Here is a 17,619-nt window from a genome sequence, read left to right as displayed (position 1 = left end):
AATTAGCTGTATAAAATAACTCCTGTGCAGTATTGCCAGTTATTTCTTAAGTCTTCGACTGAATTGGGAGACAGAATGATATAGTTATATAAATTATATTTCACTGTTATTCTTTTTTCACCCACCTTTATTTAGGTTTCAGTACTTGCTAGGTGAAGAAACAGAGAATTATTCTAGTATTACTTTAAATTCTTCAGACTGCTCTTTATGTTCTGTAAAGAGCAGGCATCTACGCCCAGGACGCGCTGGAAGCACAAGGCTAGAATCCCACCCCCGCATGGCGGCGGCAGGGGCTCCACAGACCACGCCGCAGCAAAGCCTGCGACACTTACGAAAGGACCACCATTTACGTTCTCTGGAAATGCTCCTGGGGGAATACAGCAAGTGAAGAAGCATTTATTTGACAAAATCTACCGAAGCACAGAAAAAACCTGAGATGTTTGAACCAGGACCCACTCCTCCCTCCTCACCTCGCAGCTCAGCACAGTGGAAGCTTCACTCCCGACCAGAGCAGCCAAGACCACAGGGCTTCCCCCTCAACTTCCAGTTAGAGGGCTGTCTTCCAGGAGGGTGTGATGTCAGCATTTCCCTTCCTGCCCCGCCATGTCTGTTTCTAAGGCTAAGTTCAGGCAAGTGTGGCTGAGAGCGAGGACTTCCCTCCACTCAGCCACAGCCATAGGGTGGAAGCTGTACGTTGAGCACAGAGCCACTGAGAATACGGGGCCCCAACGCACTTTCCGTGTTGTAATTCTGTGCTAGGAGAAGCAAGCTCAGAAGCCCTGAGCACACTGTCCTCTCCCTCTGCTGAGCACTGAGCGCCTGGAGTGGGGCATCATGTGGAGAGAGACGTGCCGTCTTCTCACTCGCAGCTCCAGAGCCAGGACTTGGAGATTTTGCCTGAGAGGAGAAATACACAGATGGGAGCACACAGATAACCTAATTTTTTTCCAGAGGAGCTGACTTCTTTTGCAAGGATATACGGAAAAGCGTAAGCCTAAGGGTACTCTCAAAAATAAGGGAGGGTTTTGTGAAAGGCAATTGTGAGGAAATTGGTAGACTCATTGGAGATACAGGCTAAACTGTAGGCTGGCTCGTTTGCCTGAGAGAAACAGGGAAAGAAACAACTGGAAGGAGTCCTCTGTGGTCAGAACAGATCTCCCTGAACTTGTGAACTATCCTTTTAAGCACCCCAGATTTGATGGGATTAATCTTCAGAGCAATTCATTCCTTAGGTTATTGCTGAAAACAATAGAGCAATCAGCCTGCAATCAGTGGATCCTAACAGCTGCATGGGGTCAGGAAGGAGATAACAAAACCACTGTCATCAGAGGACATACCCAAGGCTGCAGCCCTGACAAGCAACATCAGGGGCTCGATACTGCAGGTGGATGTGGGATTAGGGATGGGGTTGGGAGAAATTAGACTCTATTGAAATAATCCAGCCAGTCACTAAACAAAAAATAATTAAATAACAATGAAATGCACCAGAGTGGGGTGGGAGTAGAAGGAACCAGTACCAAGAATTGCTACAATATATTAATATTTTCTAAAATATTCAGTTTCCAACAAAGAATTATGAGATATGCAAAGAAATAGGAAAGTATGACCCATATACCATGAAAAAAAGCAGAGAACAGAAACTGCCAGTTGTTAGTTTTAACAGGCAAAGCCTTCAAAGTAGTCATTATAAATATGCTCAAAGAACTAAAGAAACCATGATTAAAGAAGTAGTTCTAGGCTGTTGAACACCTGGAGGTGCTGAGAGGGTGGTGTACTTGGAGAGAGCATGGAAGCTCACACTCTTTCCCCCATACCTTGCCCTATGCATCTGTTCCTTCTGGCTGTTCCAGAGTTGTATCCTTTTATAAGAGTAAGAAGTAGAAGAAGAAGGAGGAGAAAAAAGGGGGGGGGGACATAAAGGAAAGTATGATGAAAATGTTGCATCAAATAGAGAACATCAATAAAGAGATATATATTATAAAGAAACAAATGGAAATTCTGGAGTTATAAAATACAATAACTGAAATAAGAAATCCACCAGAAGGGGGGAACTCAACAGTATATTTCAACTATCAGCATAAAAAAGTAGTGAATTTGAAGATCAATCAATAGGCCTTATGCAACCTTAAGAATAGAGAGAAAAAATAATGAAGAAAAATAAACAGAGCCCCAGAGAAATGTGGGATACCATAAAGTTCATCAATATATATGTAATAGGAGTACAAAAAGGAGAAGAGAATGAGAAAAAAGAAAACAAAATTGAGTAATTGTTGAAACCTTACTAAATTAATTGAAAAATACTGACTTACACATCCAGAAAGCTCAATCAAAGAAAAACACAAAGAGATTCACAAACAGAAACATCCTAGTAAAAATGCTGACCTTCAGAGACGAACAGCAACAAGAGAAACGAGTTACTTTCAAAGGAGCCCCAATAAGATTAACAGCCAACTTCCCATCAGAAACAATGGCAGTGAGAAGGCAATGGAATCCAAAGTGCTCAGAAACAAAAAACAAAACAAAACCTGATAACAAAGAATCCTATATCCACCAAAGCTTCTTTCAAAAATGATGATAAACCAGGTACAGTGGCACACACCTATAATTCCAGTTACTCAGGAGATTGAAGTGGAAGGATTGCTTGAGCCCAAAAGCTTGAGACCAGCCTGGGCGACATAGTGAGACCCTATCTCAAAAATGAATAAATAAAATAAAAATGGGCCAGGTGCAGTGGCTCACACCTGTAATCTTAGCACTCTAAGAGACAGAGGCGGGAGGATTGCTTGAGCTCAGGAGTTCGAGACCAGCCTGAGCAAGAGCGACACCCTATATGTACTAAAAAAAGAAAAAAAGAAAGAAAGAAAGAAAGAAAAAGTTAGCTGGGCAACTAAAAATAGAAACAAAAAACTAGCCAGGCATGGTGGCAAGCACCTGCCTAGCTACTTGGGAGGCTGAGGTAAGAGGATCGCTTGAGCCCAGGAGTTTGAGGTTGCTGTGAGTTAGGCTGACACCATGGCACTCTAGCCTGGGCAACAGAGCAAGACTCTGTCTCAAAAAAAAAAAAAAAATCAAACTGCTACTCCAGTGAACACATGAATGATAAGAAAGTAAAACAACCTTATCGGTGATATGGAGAAAGCTTGAGTGGTCTGTATAGAAGATCAAACCAGTCATAACATTCCATTCAGTCAAAGCCTAATCCAGAGCAAGGCCCTAACTCTCTTCAATTGTATGAAGGCTGAGAGAGCTGAAGAAGCTGCCAGAGAAAAGTTGGAAGCTAGTAGAGGGTGGCTCATAAGGGTTAGGAAAAGAAGCCATCTCCACAATATAACAGTGCAAGGTGAAAAGCAGCAAGTGCTGCTGCAGCAAGTTATCCAGACTAAACCAGAAATAAGCCAGGTGTCTGTGGTTAACTGATTTTTGACAAGGGTGCCAAGACCATTTGATCAAAGGCAAGGACAGTCATTTCAACAAGTGGTGCTTGAACAGCTGGAAAGCTGCATGCAAAATAATAAAATCTGACTCTTACCTCACAATATATCCAAAATTAACTCAAAATGGATCAAAAGCATACATATAAAAGCTAAAAATATAAAATGCTTAAAAAAATAGGGGCAAATTTTTATAACCTTGGATTTGGCGATGGATTCTCAGATATGACATCAAAAGCACGAGCAGCTGGGCCTCGTCTCTAGGAGATTCCAGCACCCATTTCTTCCTGGCTGCCAGCTGCACAGCTGAGCCGAGCGCTGCCTGCTGCTCGGAAGACTGGTATGGCAGCTCAGATTCCACATGAAAATGTTTGAAGGTGGTGACTCTACAGCCACAAGATCTAGCCGGGATCTCTGGGCTGAAATCTGTTCCTGTTTCCCAAATCCTGACCAAGAAGATGATGCCAGCAATGCCTTCTCAGACTCCTTGTGGATTCTTACCCTGAAAGTGAAGGCCACAGAGGGGCCGCGGCCTTTGCTGTTGAGCTGCCTATAAAGCCTTGGGCTCCCTTGCAGGATTCAGAAATGTATTAGCATCTCTAGAGAGGAAACGGAGAAGAATCAAAGGTTTAAATCAGGAAGTCACTCCAAGGACATGCTTCAAACCCTGGCCCGTGCCAAGAAGGAACACTGGGATGGGTTCCTCCAGGAGAAGTTAGCATCAGAGTTCTTCGTGGATGGACTTGATTCCGGTGAGAGCACCTTGGAACATTTCAAGAGGTGGCTGCAGCCAGATAAAGTAGCCATCAGCTCAGAGGAGGTCCAGTGTCTGATTCCTCCGGAGTCACAGGTAGGGAAGCCAGCGCTGGGGAAGAGCCAGCAGCCAGCGAGGAGCCACGGCGGCGGCAGCAGAACGATAAATAAACGCACTTGGAGCAGCTGTCCCAGGTCAAGAGGGAACAGCCGAGAACTCAGCAGTGGCAGCAAGGAGAAATCTAGGGAGGGAAAAAGCCCAAACTTCCACTCCACGAAGAAAACAGCTGGAAGCCCCTGAGGACTTACTTGGGGCTGGGATGTGTAACTGTCTTGGATGAAGTGACCCACCCAGCGTGTGCTGGGTCAAAATACTGCTTCCCTCTGGGTCTTACAGCTTCACTGAACTCTGTTGCTGCAGGTTAGAAGTCTGCCAAGGATCTAGTAAAGGACCAAGTATGAAAGTACTTGGAGAAACTGAGGCCCCTGGTGTGTAAGGTATAAGTTAAGTAAGCCATATTTTCCCTGCCTCTTCCGGATATTGATGCCTATGTCCCCACCAGGTAACTTGTCAAGGGTGGGTAGGGCCAAGGAGAGTGAAGTCTGCCTCCTCGAATCCAAACCCCATGTGGGGCTTCTCTAACAAATCCGTAATAAATACAGGGACTCTATGGAAAGGGGCTGGGCTTCTCCTTTCTCCCATTTGTTCCTTGTGGAGAAAATGGGTGAAAGAAGTATGAAAATGTGGGTGTTTATGTCTGTGTATATATATTTTTATTTCATGCATGGCTTTCCCCCCAACTTCCTCATGCACTCAAAAAGGGCCAGGTTCCAAACTAGATTTGTGAAACAGTGTTAGTGTTTGGCACTACTCTTGAATAGTTCCAAACTTGTTCCTTGTGGCAACTTTCCTGACTGAATCTGAGCTCCATGCCTTGTTTGTTACATTATTGTTCAGTGTGTGTTGTCATATAAAACTTGTCATCAGAAAAAAAAAAAAGCACGAGCAACAAAAGAAAAAGACAAAAAACAATCATTGGACTTCATCAAAATTAAAAGCTTGGGTGTTTCATAGGACATGATTAAGAAAGTGAAAATACAACCCATAAAATGGGAGAAAATATTTGCAAATCATATATCTGATAAGAGAAATGTATCTAGAATATATAAAGAAATCTTACAGCTCAAAATAAAAAGGCTGGGCAACAGTGGCTTATGCCTATAGTCCCAGCATTTTGGGAAGCTGAGGTAGGAAGATCACTTGAGCCTAGGAGTTGGAGGCTGCAGGGAGCTGTGATCACACCACTGTACTCCAGACTGGGCAACTGAGCAAGACCCTGTAACTCTATGTATATAAAATATAGTGTAAGGCCGGGCGCACTGGCTCACGCCTGTAATCCTAGCACTCTGGGAGGCCGAGGCGGGAGGATTGTTTGAGTTGAGGAGTTTGAGATCAGCCTGAACAAGAGCAACACCCTATCTCTACTGAAAAAATAGAAAAAAAAATTCGCTGGACAACTAAAAATGTATATAAAAAAAATTAGCTGGGTGTACTTGGGAGGCTGAGGCAGCAGGATCGCTTGAGCCCAGGAGTTTGAGGTTGCTGTGAGCTAGGCTGACGCCACAGCACTCTAGCCCGGGCAATAGAGTGAGACTCTGTCTCAAAAAAAAAAAAAATTCTGTAAATTTATATACATATAAAATATAGATTATTTGTCTGTGTATATGTAGACAAATAATCCAATTAAAAACAGATCTAAATAGACATTTCTCCAGAGAAGATATTCAAATGGCCAATAAACACATGGAAAGATGCTCAACATCACTAGTTACCAGGGAAAAGCAAATCAAAACCACAATGAAATACCATGTCATACCCACCAGGATGGCTAGAATCAAAAATTTAGATAATAACAAATATAGGGTAGGATGTGGAGAAGTCCACATTTATCCACTGCTGGTGAGAATGTAAAATGGTGCAGCAACCTTGGAAAATGATCTGGCAGTTTCTGAAATTGTCTTTTTTTTTTTTTTTTTTTTTTTTGAGACAGAGTCTCACTTTGTTGCCCAAGCCAGAGTGAGTGCTGTGGCGTCAGCCTAGCTCACAGCAACCTCAATCTCCGGGGCTCAGCGATCCTACTGCCTCAGCCTCCCTAGTAGCTGGGACTACAGGCATGCGCCACCATGCCTGGCTAATTTTTTGTATATATATTTTTAGTTGGTCAATTAATTTATTTCTATTTTTGGTAGAGACAGGGTCTCACTCAGGCTGGTTTCCAACTCCTGACCTTGAGCAATCCGCCCGCCTTGGCCTCCCAGAGTGCTAGGATTACAGGCATGAGCCACCTCGCCCCGCTTGAAATTTTTAAACATAGAATTACCATATGATTCAGCAGTGGATTCCTAGGTATATACCTGGGAGATATTAAAACATACGTTCACACAAACACTTCTAGATGAATGTTTATAGAAGCACTATTCATAATAGCTAAAAAGTGGAAACAATCCAAATGCCCATCAACTGATGAATGGATAAGCAAATGTTATACATGCACACAATGGAATATTATTCAGCCATAAAAAGGAATGAGAGTTGGGCACGATGACTTGTGCCTGTAATCCTGCCTGGGAAGCTGAGGCAGGAGGACTGATAGAGGCCAGGAGTTGGGGGCCACTCTGGGCAACATAGTGAAACTCAGTCTCTAAAAAATAAAATTAGGCCAGTCGTGGTGGCTCACGCCTATAATCCTAGCACTCTGGGAGGCAGAGGCGAGAAGGTGGCTCGAGGTCAGGAGTTTGAGACCAGCCTGAGCAAGAGCGAGATCCTGTCTCTAATAAAAATAGAAAGAAATTAGCTGGACAATTAAAAATATACAAAAAAAATTAGCCAGGCATGGTGGCACATGCCTGTAGTCCCAGCTACTTGGGAGGCTGAGGCAGGAGAATTGCTTGAGCCCAGGAGTTTGAGGTTGCTGTGAGCTAGGCTGACGCCACGGCACTCACTCTAGCCCAGGCACCACAGCAAGACTGTGTCTCAAAAACAAAAAATTAAATTAAATTAAATTTTAAAAAGTGAGCCAGGTGTGCTGGCACGTTCCTTAGTTCCAGCTGCTTGAGAGGCTGAGGCAGGAGGATCGCTTGAGCCCAGGAGTTTGAGGCTGCAGGAAGCTGTATGGCACTATTGCCCTCCAGCGTGGGCAACATAGTGAGACTCTGTTTCTAAAAAATAAATAAATAAATGAAATTTGTTTTAAAAAGGAATGAAATTCTAATACATATGACAACATGAATGCATCTTGAAAACATTATGCAGTAAAAAAAGCCAGCCATAAAAAAACACATATTATTTCATTTATATAAAATGTCCAGAATGTCCATCATTAGAGACAGAAAGTAGATTAGGGGTTGCTTAGGGCTGGGGTTGACAGGGGAATGGCATGATTGCTAAAGAGTAGGGGTTTCATTCTGAAGTTATAAATGGTCTAAAATTGATTGTGGTGATTGTTGCACACATCCGTGATTATATCCATTGATACTCTTATATCCACTATACATTACATCCATTATACACTTTGATGGGTGAATCATATGGTGTAGGAATTATATCTCAATAAAACTGTTTTGATTTTTAAAAAAAACCCATAAAGCTATTAATCTTCCCCAGAGGACAGACGTAATGCAAAATTTGGGTCTCATGAGCAAAGTCTATTTGAGAGGACCAAGGAGACTTCTGAAAAGTTAGCAAACGTCCACCAGACAACTCTCCCTTATCCTAATGCTTCCCATTCTTCATGACAGACACACATACAGAGTGATTCCAAATATCTAACACCTACCAAAATGTGTTACTAAATTGCTTTTCTGGTGAGGATATGCCAAGAACTTCAAGTGTGCAGCTCCTCTCCTCCAAGGCTATCATTCCAGCTGTCTCTGATGTGCTACAAAGGGTCTGGCAGGACTTGAGCAGGATCTGTACCTGCCGTGGGAGGTGGAGAGGGCATGCTGAGTGTTTGTAATATTGAAGAAACAGCACAGTTGTTGAAACAACTGTGCTCTTTTTTGTGTGTGAGACAGAGTCTTGCTTTGTTGCCCAGGCTAGAGTGAGTGCCGTGGCATCAGCCTAGCTCACAGCAACCTCAAACTCCTGGGCTCAAGCGATCCTCCTGCCTCAGCCTCCCGAGTAGCTGGGACTACAGGCATGTGCCACCATGCCCGGCTCATTTTTTCTATATATATTAGTTGGCCAATTAATTTCTTTCTATTTATAGTAGAGACAGGTCTCACTCTTGCTCAGGCTGGTTTCGAACTCCTGACCTCGAGCAATCCTCCCGCCTCAGCCTCCCAGGCTCCGGTCTTCAACTGTGCTGTTTCTTTTATAAATTTATTTTGACTATGTGTTTGTGCATAACCTTACTGGAAAAATGGCTTTAAAGTATTTTTCACCCTGAATATATAGATAGGTGTGTATGTGTATGTATGTATGTGCACATGTGTGTGTGTATATACACATACATATACATAACTTTATACCAGGGGTCCTCAAACTTTTTAAACAGGGGCCAGTTCAGTGCCCCTCAGACCGTGGAGGGCCGTTGGAGAGTGTGGTGTGCACATTCCACACATGCGCACTGTGGGCTGGGGTTGAGTCGGCTGCTAAGCAGGACAGGCAGCGGCGGCAAAAACAGCCGGTGAGCCAGATAAATGTCCTCGGTGGGCCGAATGTGGCTTGTGGGCCATAGTTTGAGGACCCCTGCTTTATACCTTATGTATTTACTGATCTTTAAGGTGATGTTACACAGACATCTATATCTTTTTTTATAATAGTTTCCTTGGTGCTGTTATCAGATATGAACATTTGACTAGATGAAACATACTTTACTCACTATGGTTGTTTTTTTTTTTATTGTGGTAACATATACACAAAATTTACCATTTTAACCCTTTTTGATATACAACTTTGTGATATTAAGTACATTCATCTTGTTATGCAACCATCCATCTCCAGAATTTTTTCATCATGCCAAACTGAAACTCTGTACCTATTAAATAATAACTTCCTATTCCCTCCTCCCCCACAAACCCTAGTAAACACTCTTCTTTCTCTCTATGGAGTTGACTATTTTAAGTCTTTCCTTTAAAAGGAGTCACAATATTTGTCCTTTTGTGTCTGGATTATCTCACTTAGCATGATGTTTAAAGGTTCCTTCATGTTGCAGCATGTATCAGAATGTTGTTCCTTTTTATGGTTGAATAATATTCCATTGTATGTATGCACCACATTTTATTTATTCATGAGTTGATGACTTGGATTATTTCCACCTTTTTGCTGTTGTGAATAATGCTGCCATGAGTGTTGTACAAACATCTGCTCAGGTTCCTGCTTTCACTTTTGAGAATGTTATACCCAGAAGTGGAATTGTTGAATCACATGGTAATTGTACACATAATTTTTTGAGGAATCACTGTCAGATACTGTGCTATAAGGACAATGGACACCTTCCAGCTTCTGTTTACTGCTTGTTTGCTAACCGCAGGGCATTATGAGTACATTATGGGATGCAGAGGAAAAAGACAAAGAAGTCGGAAACCTGAGTCTCGCAGCTAGGACTCGGAACAGGTTGGAGCCTATCAGGGGCATGATGAGGTAAGAATCACTGTGGGGGCGGATGCATGACCAGTGTGTAAACAACTGAGTTATAAAAGGGGACTAACACACAAAGGAGGGTCCCTGCCCGGAGAAGAGGCCACTGCGCTGGCACTCTGGGGGCTCGGACCCTAGCTCGAGCTAGACAATAAAACTCCTTTTGATAATTACAGCCTCGGTGACTCTCTCTGTCCTGTGTCACTGTGAATCTCGAATATAACATCACCATACTGTCTTCTAGAGTGGCTGTACCATTTTACATATGATAATTTTTATGTTAAATTATGAGAATTTATTCTTTGCTATAGGAAATTGAGGGTTGCATACTCTACTGCAGAAAGTATATCTCTCTTAGCTAATATTATATAATGTATCATAGGGTGGTCTCCTGAAGATTAATTGCCAGTGTCCAGAGCCTTAGGGGCATGTGTGATGGAGGGGTGGGTCGGAAAGAAGGGTGTTGGGGGCAGTCAGCAAAGGAGCAAAAATAACTCCCCCTCCTGCCACTCTTTTGATTTGGCTCATCTGACTGAGTATCAGAGGGGATGAACAATAAAGATAGAGTGAGGAGGAGAGGAAGGTAGAGGAGTGGTGAGTTTGGACAGTGAGACTGGACCAGTCTGCTGATTCTTACCTACTTAGTGTGAATTCATGTCAGCAAGGAAGTTTTTCTTCCTTCCCCACTTTAGCTCAGATGTTCTGAGAGGCTTTTTCCTTTCTAAAGCTTCTATAATCTATAAAGTGTACAACTGACTTATGACCTTTAAACAAATTGACTTTGCGGGTGAAATACAAATGTATAATACAATGGACTGAAACGCTTATCAGAAACAGACAGAGAGAGAGAGAGAGAGAGAGATTGCAACACTTTATTACTTCCTGGGACTCCTCAGACCAGCCGCCTCCTGAAGCCGTGGGAGATCACGGTGCTCTGGTATCTGGAGAGGGGCGAATGCAAAGGCATGTCCGCGATCTTTATCTCTGGGGGTCCTTTCCGCAGGACGACTCTGCGATCTTCCCCGTGGCAAAGCCTTTCGCTGTGGTTCAAAAACAGAGAGTCTTCCAAAGGGCCAGTGTAGATCCCACACACTTCTGCTAGCTGAGAGAGGAAGAGGGAGAGAGAGAAAAAGTCTCTGTACTTCACATCAAACATTTTTTGTTAGGTTAAGATGGAAGTTTCACAATAATTTTTCTAGCTCCTTGTTGAGAAGGAAGCTCAGGTGGACAGACCGACACCCCTTGTCTAAAAACAGCACTCAGTGGTTCAGGGTTACCTGACGATGGGGAAGAGCTATGTCACTTCAGACTGTAATGGTGATAAACTTGGGGTCAGATTGTTGAACTTTAACATCCTACTTATAAGATATTGTCCAAGTCATTTACTCCCCTGAGACTCAGTTTTCTCAAATATAAAATGGGAATGTTAAAGGATTCTTTGAGAATTGAAAAAAATATATGTGAATGAAAATCTTTTGCAAACTACTAGGCATTAAATTGGTATAAAGTATGACGCTGCTGTTACAGTTGTAGATGAGTAGATGACAGCTACTTGAGGTTACTGACTTAAGTATATATCTACTTCTGATTCTTCAATACTGCCAAATAGCATTCTGGCCTGATCTTGGGGTCCAGCCCCCACTCCTGTGCGCTGTGTTATCATTTTAATGTTGTTAAATGTAGTGTTATCACCTCCTATTGGAAAATGGTGATTATAAACAGAAGGAAGGAAAGCATAAACTAGGGTTTACTAGCACTTAGTGTGGGCACATTCACTTCATTTAATGTTCTCATTTAATTTTCAAGGTAATTCTGTAAAGTAGAATATTCTATACACCGGTCACTAATTCTATTTGAAAAATTGGTAGGACACCAAATTGCCAAAGTACAATAGCTCTGAAAAATTATGCTGAATTATAATTCTCAAGAGTAAGGTCAAGAATAAATGTTTTGATAGAATCAAAACAAAGTTTTTCTACTGATTTCAACTCATAAAGTTTACAACTTGTAGTTCTAGTAAATAAAAAAGATAAAGTCAATACTATCACCATGCTAAATCTATTCATTGAGAATGACTTGGTAAGTCACTAAATGACATATGATACAAACCAATATTAAGATTATAGTAAATCCTAATAAACATATATAAACTTTTTTTTAAGTCTAATACTTGAGTCTTTTTTTTTTTTTTTTTGAGACAGAGTCTCACTCTATTGCCCAGGCAGTGCAGCGGCATCAGCCTCGCTCACAGCAATCTCAAACTCCTGGGCTCAAGCAATCCTCCTGCCTCAGCCTCCTAGAGTGCTGGGATTACAGGTGTGAGCCACCATGCCTGGCTAATACCTGAGTCTTGATTTCCTCAGTTTTATTTTTGTTCTCAAAATTTCAGATAAAAATACATATAATCATGCCAGGGCAAATACTTCATTTATATTATTCATTTATATTTATATTATTACATTATATATTTATATTATTACATTATATATGTACATTTTGTACGAATTGAGCCTGTTTTTGTAATATATTTTATAGTTCGTAATATTTGTATTTTGTAATTTCATCTGTCTTGGCAAAATATCTTTTTTTTTTTTTTAGAGACAAAGTCTTGCTCTGTCACCCAGGCTGGAGCACACTGTTGCAATCAGAGCTCACTGCAGCTTTGAACTCCTGGGCTCAAGCGATCCTCCTCCTGCCTCTGCCTCCAGAGTAGCTAGGACTACAGGCATGTACCACCACGTCCAACTAATTTTAAAAATTTTTTCGAGACCGGTAGGTCTCATTATGCTGCCCAAGCTGGTCTTTTTTTTTTTTTTTTTTTTTTGACACAGAGTCTCACTCTGTTGCCTGCGCTAGAGTGAGTGTCATGGCATCAGCCTCGCTCACAGCAACCTCAAACTCCTGGGCTCAAGCGATCCTCCTGCCTCAGCCTCCCGAGTAGCTGGGACTACAGGCATGCGCCACCATGCCCGGCTAATTTTTTCTATTTTTTGTAGAGATGGGTCTCGCTCTTGCTCAGGCTGGCCTCAAACTCCGTGAGCTCAAACGATCGGCCTCGGCCTCCCAGAGTGCTGGGATTACTGGCGTGAGCCACCGCGCCAGCGCCAAGTTGGTCTTGAACTCCTGGCCTTGAGGAATCCTCCTCAGATGGCTGTTCAGAAGGCAGCAGCTGGGGCAGAGGGCCGGTGTGCGGCAGGCTGTCAGGTCCCGGAGCAGCTGGTGTGGCGGGGAGGTGGCGGTCGCGGCGGAGCCACCCGCCGGGACCCAGAGGTCAGTGCTGGTGTTCTGGAGGCCGCAACGGATTGGGCGGGCCGGCCGGCGAGCGCCGTCCCTGGAGACGCACCTGCCCGCGAACGTGCTGGAAAGCCTGCTTTCCCGGCGCCTCCGCGGCCCGCCAGGGGCTGCCGCCGGGTCAGGCGCAGACCCAGCTTGAGGGGGCACGGCCCAGTGTCAGTCTCTCAAAATGACACCTTGGGCCCGCGGCCAGACTGCTGGGTAGGCAGGCAGCCTGGGCAAGGAACTGGAAGTGCCGCCTGCTCCCGCCTCACTCTCAGCAGCAGCCGGACAGGGCAGGGCGCCGCCTCGACCGCGCGGTGCGCAGGCCCGCAGCCCTCCTGTCCGCGCGGGGCCGCCTCTCCAACCGCTCGGCCCGCATCCCGTGGGGCTCCTCGCGGGCTCCCTGCCCGCAACGCCTGCGTGCGCCCGCCCGCCCGGCAGCTCCGGGGTCGCCCGGGACCGCGGGGTCCGGGCTTCTCTCGCAGCCGCCCGAAAGCAAGCGCATCTCAGCGAGGGGACACCGAGGGCCTCGCGCTCACCGCTGCCGGGTGTCCAGGAGCTTCCCTTCACTCTCCTGGGCGCTCCTTTCAAAACGTGAGACGCTGTTCACTATTCTGGTTCCTTTCCGTGAGGAGGCACATGCTGCCTGTGTCTAGTTGGCCATCTCCATCCTATCTCTGTAGTAGCTTTTTTCCCCCAGAGTCTCACTCTGTTGCCCCGGCTAGAGTGAGTGCCGTGTTGTCAGCCTAGCTCACAGCAACCTCAAACTCCTGGGCTCAAGCGATCCTCCTGCCTCAGCCTCCCAAGTAGCTGGGACGACCATGCCCAACTAATTTTTTCTATATATTTTTAGTTGGCCAATTAATTTCTTTCTATTTTTATTAGAGACAGGGTCTCGCTCTTGCTCAGGCTGGTTTTGAACTCCTGACCTTGAGCAATCTGCCCGCCTCGGCCTCCCAGAGTGCTAGGATCACAGGCGTGAGCCACCGCGCCCGGCCTCTGTAGTAGCTTTTAATGGCACCTACTGCTGATGAGCTTCTTAACGATTGCAAGCTAACATGATGTGGAGACTCTGAAATCCTCCGGTATATCTATTTTAAGTTTGTAATTGGGTTATTTGAATAGAACCTGCTATTTAAATTTTGTTTGCAAGTTTATAAGCACATCACAATAGTTTTTATATAGTTATGTATGTCTATTCAGAGATATAGTAAATGGTATATATATATATTTTTTTTTTTTTTTTCCTTAGCACTATTTATGGGAAAATACCTTCAGATTCACTTTCCTGAATTTCATGTTTTCTTTCCAAGGCATAACATAACGTCTTGGGATCATCCCTTGCTTTAATGAAAACCGTGGCAAATGAATCTCATCATACCTGAAGATTAGGAAAGAAGAAAAGTTATCTTGTCAGTTAAATAGGATTGTTTCAGCATCATTCCACAGAAGGGAGATGTATATGTCTGCTCTGACCACTGGAGCTTCAGGACAGAGAGAGGTGCCACTGAGACTTAAATCCCTACATGTCACCAAAGTCAAAAGTCACGGCTGGGTTCTGCGCCTCCAACTGCACACCATCCTTTGCGATTCACCCACAAAGTCCATTTTAACCTGATTTTGAGGGAGAAGGCAGAGCACAGTGATTTGTCTTAGGCCTACCCATTGCCTGAAGGAAATTTCTGGACAATCACAAAAAACCCAGTAACTATATTAGCTTCTTAGTTTATACATGCCCTACACTTAGGTCAGAGTCACTTTCCCTGTGCCGTGTTTCCCCCAAAATAAGACAGGGTCTTATATTTATTTTTCCTCAAGAAGACACCTTAGGGCTTATTTTCAGAGGATGTGTTATTTTTTTAAGTACAGTACAACAATCTACATTTATTCAGATATAGTTAAGTCATCTTCTTCTGGAACATTATCATAACTCTCCAAATCCTGAATTCCATCCTGAATTTCTTGCGACTCTATTTCCTTTTGAACAATTGGCCCCGATCTCTCATGTCAAGCAATAGAGCTCTCGGGAGCAGATGAGAAGGGCTGCTCGTGTTCTTTCCTGCTCCGCGACGAAAAGCATGGGTTGTGCAGATGCGCTGCGCAGCCACGCCCATCACTAGGGCTTATTTTCAGGGTGGGGCTTCTATTGCGCAAATGCTTAGAAATCCTGCCAGAGCTTATTTTATGGGTAGGTCTTATTTTTGGGGACACACGGTACGTTTCCCTCTGGAACATAAAGCTTTCTATATAGATGCCAAAGGGAAGCACAAAGTTATTATCCTCATCTATGTAGCTCCCAGATTACACAACAAAAACCCCCAGAACCCTTGAGTCCTCACTTATTAGCAGGCTTATAGAAATTCTCATCACAGCAGTTGTTGGCGAGTTTAGGTAAGGTAGGACAAGTGTCTTTTCCTGAAGCCATCACTGCCAGAAGTGGATGGAATTCATCTAGAACGTCACTCACTCACTAGTCTAATTATGACACTGCTGCTCTGATGTAACAATGTTTTGCTAACTTAAGGGCAACCCTTAGCAGTTACATTAGCAGCTGATTAAGAGTGTTGAGCTCAGAAACATTTTCAGTGCTTTTTAAAATCTCTCTTCTTGAGCTGGACATGGTGGCTCATGCCTGTAATCCTAACCCACTCTGGGAGGCCAAGGTGAGGGGATTGCTTGAGCTCAGTTCAAGATGAGCAAGAGCAAGAACCCATCTCTACTAAAAATAGAAAAATTAGCCGGGGCTCCTGGCATGTGCCTGTAATCCCAGCTACTCAGGAGGCTGGGGCAGGAGTATCACTTTGAGGTTGCTGTGAGCTATGATGACACCACTGCACTTTACCTGGGGTGGTGACACAGCAAGACTCTGTCTCAAAAAAAAAAAAAAAAAAAAAAAAAGGCCGGGCACGGTGGCTCACGCCTGTAATCCTAGCACTTTGGGAGGACAAGTCAGGCTAATCGCTTAAGGTCAGAAATTCGAGACCAGCCTGAGCAAGAGTGAGACCCCTGTCTCTACTAAAAATAGAAGTTAATCGGCCAACTAAAAATATATAGAAAAAATTAACCAGGCATGGTGGCGCATGCCTGTAGTCCCAGATACTCCGGAGGCTGAGGCAGGAGGATCGCTCAAGCCCAGGAGTTTGAGGTTGCTGTGAGCTAGGCTGATGCCACGGCACTCTAGCCCAGGCAACAGAGTGAGACTGTTTTTTTAAAAAAAAAAAGTGTAGAGACAACCTACAGAATAGGAGAAAATACTTACTAACTATACATCTGACAAGGGGTTAATAGTTAGAATATATAAAGAACTTACCTCAACAGCAAAAAAACAAATAAGGTGATTTTAAAAACGGGCAAAAGATCTTAATAGACATTTCTCTAAAGACATACAAATAGTCAACAGGTCATGACAGAATGCTCAACCTCACTATATACTGCACATGGTTGATACGTGTCCCATTTGTTTCACCTTCCTACTACTTAGACACACTTTTTCAGTGTAAATCAAATTTGCTTAAACACAAACCAGTCCAACCTATTTTATCCCCTGAGGTTATATTGTAGAATATTTTTGATTATAAAAACTAATTTTAATAAAGGTTACAGGTGAGAAAGAACGCTTAAATTACTATGACAGAGAGGTAGAGGCTTATTAGTATAAATTGTACTAGCTGGCAAATAGAAAGTGTTAGGTTGACCAGGAAGAAATACTGCAAGATATGCTGATTTGATGAAGAGTATTAACTGAATACACACCTGGGAACAGTTTGGACATCTAGATTTGGACAGCCAAAAAGGTTTAGAGAAATCTTAGATACTATTTTTAAAGAACCTTAAAAACTGCAGCATTGGTTTCTGTATGAGAGTAGGATGTAATACAAGTCAGAAATCTGTGTGGTTTCCAAATGTGGAAGAAACAACTATTGATAAAAATGAGCCACAAGCTAGCTGCAGTGGCTCCCACATAGAATCTCAGTGCTTCGGGAGGTTGAGGTGGGGGAATCCCTTGAGCCGGGAGTTCGAGATTACAGTGAGCTATGATCGTGCCACTGTACTACAGGCTGGGCAACAAAGTGAGACCCTGTCTGTAAAAACCAAACCAAACCAAACCAAACCACCAAAGTGGCATTAAGGACCAACCTTAATGAAGATAAAGCAGCATCAGGCATCAATGCTCTTTAAAAACCATAACTTTCGCTAGAAATTTTAGCAATATTTACATTAATATGTGGCATGTAAATATTCTGAATGCTGACTTTCTTAATGTACTTTATCTTTAAAATCACCTCATAAATAATCTCAGCGATGATACCCAGTTACCTATTTAAAATATTTTTCTTACCTTGGTTACAGCAATTTTATCAAAGAATATTTGAGATTTAAAATATAAATCACTGGAAGCTCATAAAGGACTGCAAAAAATCTAATTTTACTTTTGTATTCTTTATAAATAAAAAGCAACTGATAACTATTTTCCTTAGATCCAACTTCAATGACCATATTTTTAAGAATTACTGAAAG

General features: G+C 43.2%; 1 protein-coding gene and 1 pseudogene across 1 annotated transcript; one reads left to right on the top strand and one right to left on the bottom strand.

The window, feature by feature from the left end:
* Positions 1-3,786: 3,786 nt before the first annotated feature.
* LOC105854872 (coiled-coil domain-containing protein 32 pseudogene) lies at positions 3,787-4,355 on the top strand (annotated as a pseudogene).
* A 6,328-nt stretch (positions 4,356-10,683) lies between these two features.
* Positions 10,684-15,589, bottom strand: SPMIP10 (sperm microtubule inner protein 10). The gene is made up of 3 exons (XM_012735509.3): positions 15,441-15,589; positions 14,374-14,482; positions 10,684-10,927 (listed from the first exon to the last, which is right to left on the bottom strand). Exons 1-3 carry the CDS (start codon positions 15,524-15,526, stop codon positions 10,718-10,720), a joined length of 405 nt encoding a protein of 134 aa, XP_012590963.1. The 5' UTR covers positions 15,527-15,589; the 3' UTR covers positions 10,684-10,717.
* Positions 15,590-17,619: the final 2,030 nt, after the last annotated feature.

Source organism: Microcebus murinus, chromosome 11 (assembly GCF_040939455.1).
Source record: "Microcebus murinus isolate Inina chromosome 11, M.murinus_Inina_mat1.0, whole genome shotgun sequence".
Lineage (NCBI taxonomy): Eukaryota > Metazoa > Chordata > Mammalia > Primates > Cheirogaleidae > Microcebus > Microcebus murinus.
The sequence above is the reverse complement of the archived record's forward strand: the minus strand, read 5'-3'. Positions and strand labels throughout refer to the sequence as shown.

Excerpts from the sequence above, each read along its gene's own strand:
- SPMIP10 (XM_012735509.3), bottom strand. The coding sequence starts at position 15,526 with ATGGCTTCAGGAAAAGACACTTGTCCTACCTTACCTAAACTCGCCAAC. Across the intron at positions 14,483-15,440 it reads TTCTATAAGCCTGCTAATAA|GTATGATGAGATTCATTTGC; the intron begins GTGAGGACTCAA and ends CCTAATCTTCAG. Across the intron at positions 10,928-14,373 it reads TCAGGAAAGTGAATCTGAAG|CTAGCAGAAGTGTGTGGGAT; the intron begins GTATTTTCCCAT and ends TTCCTCTCTCAG.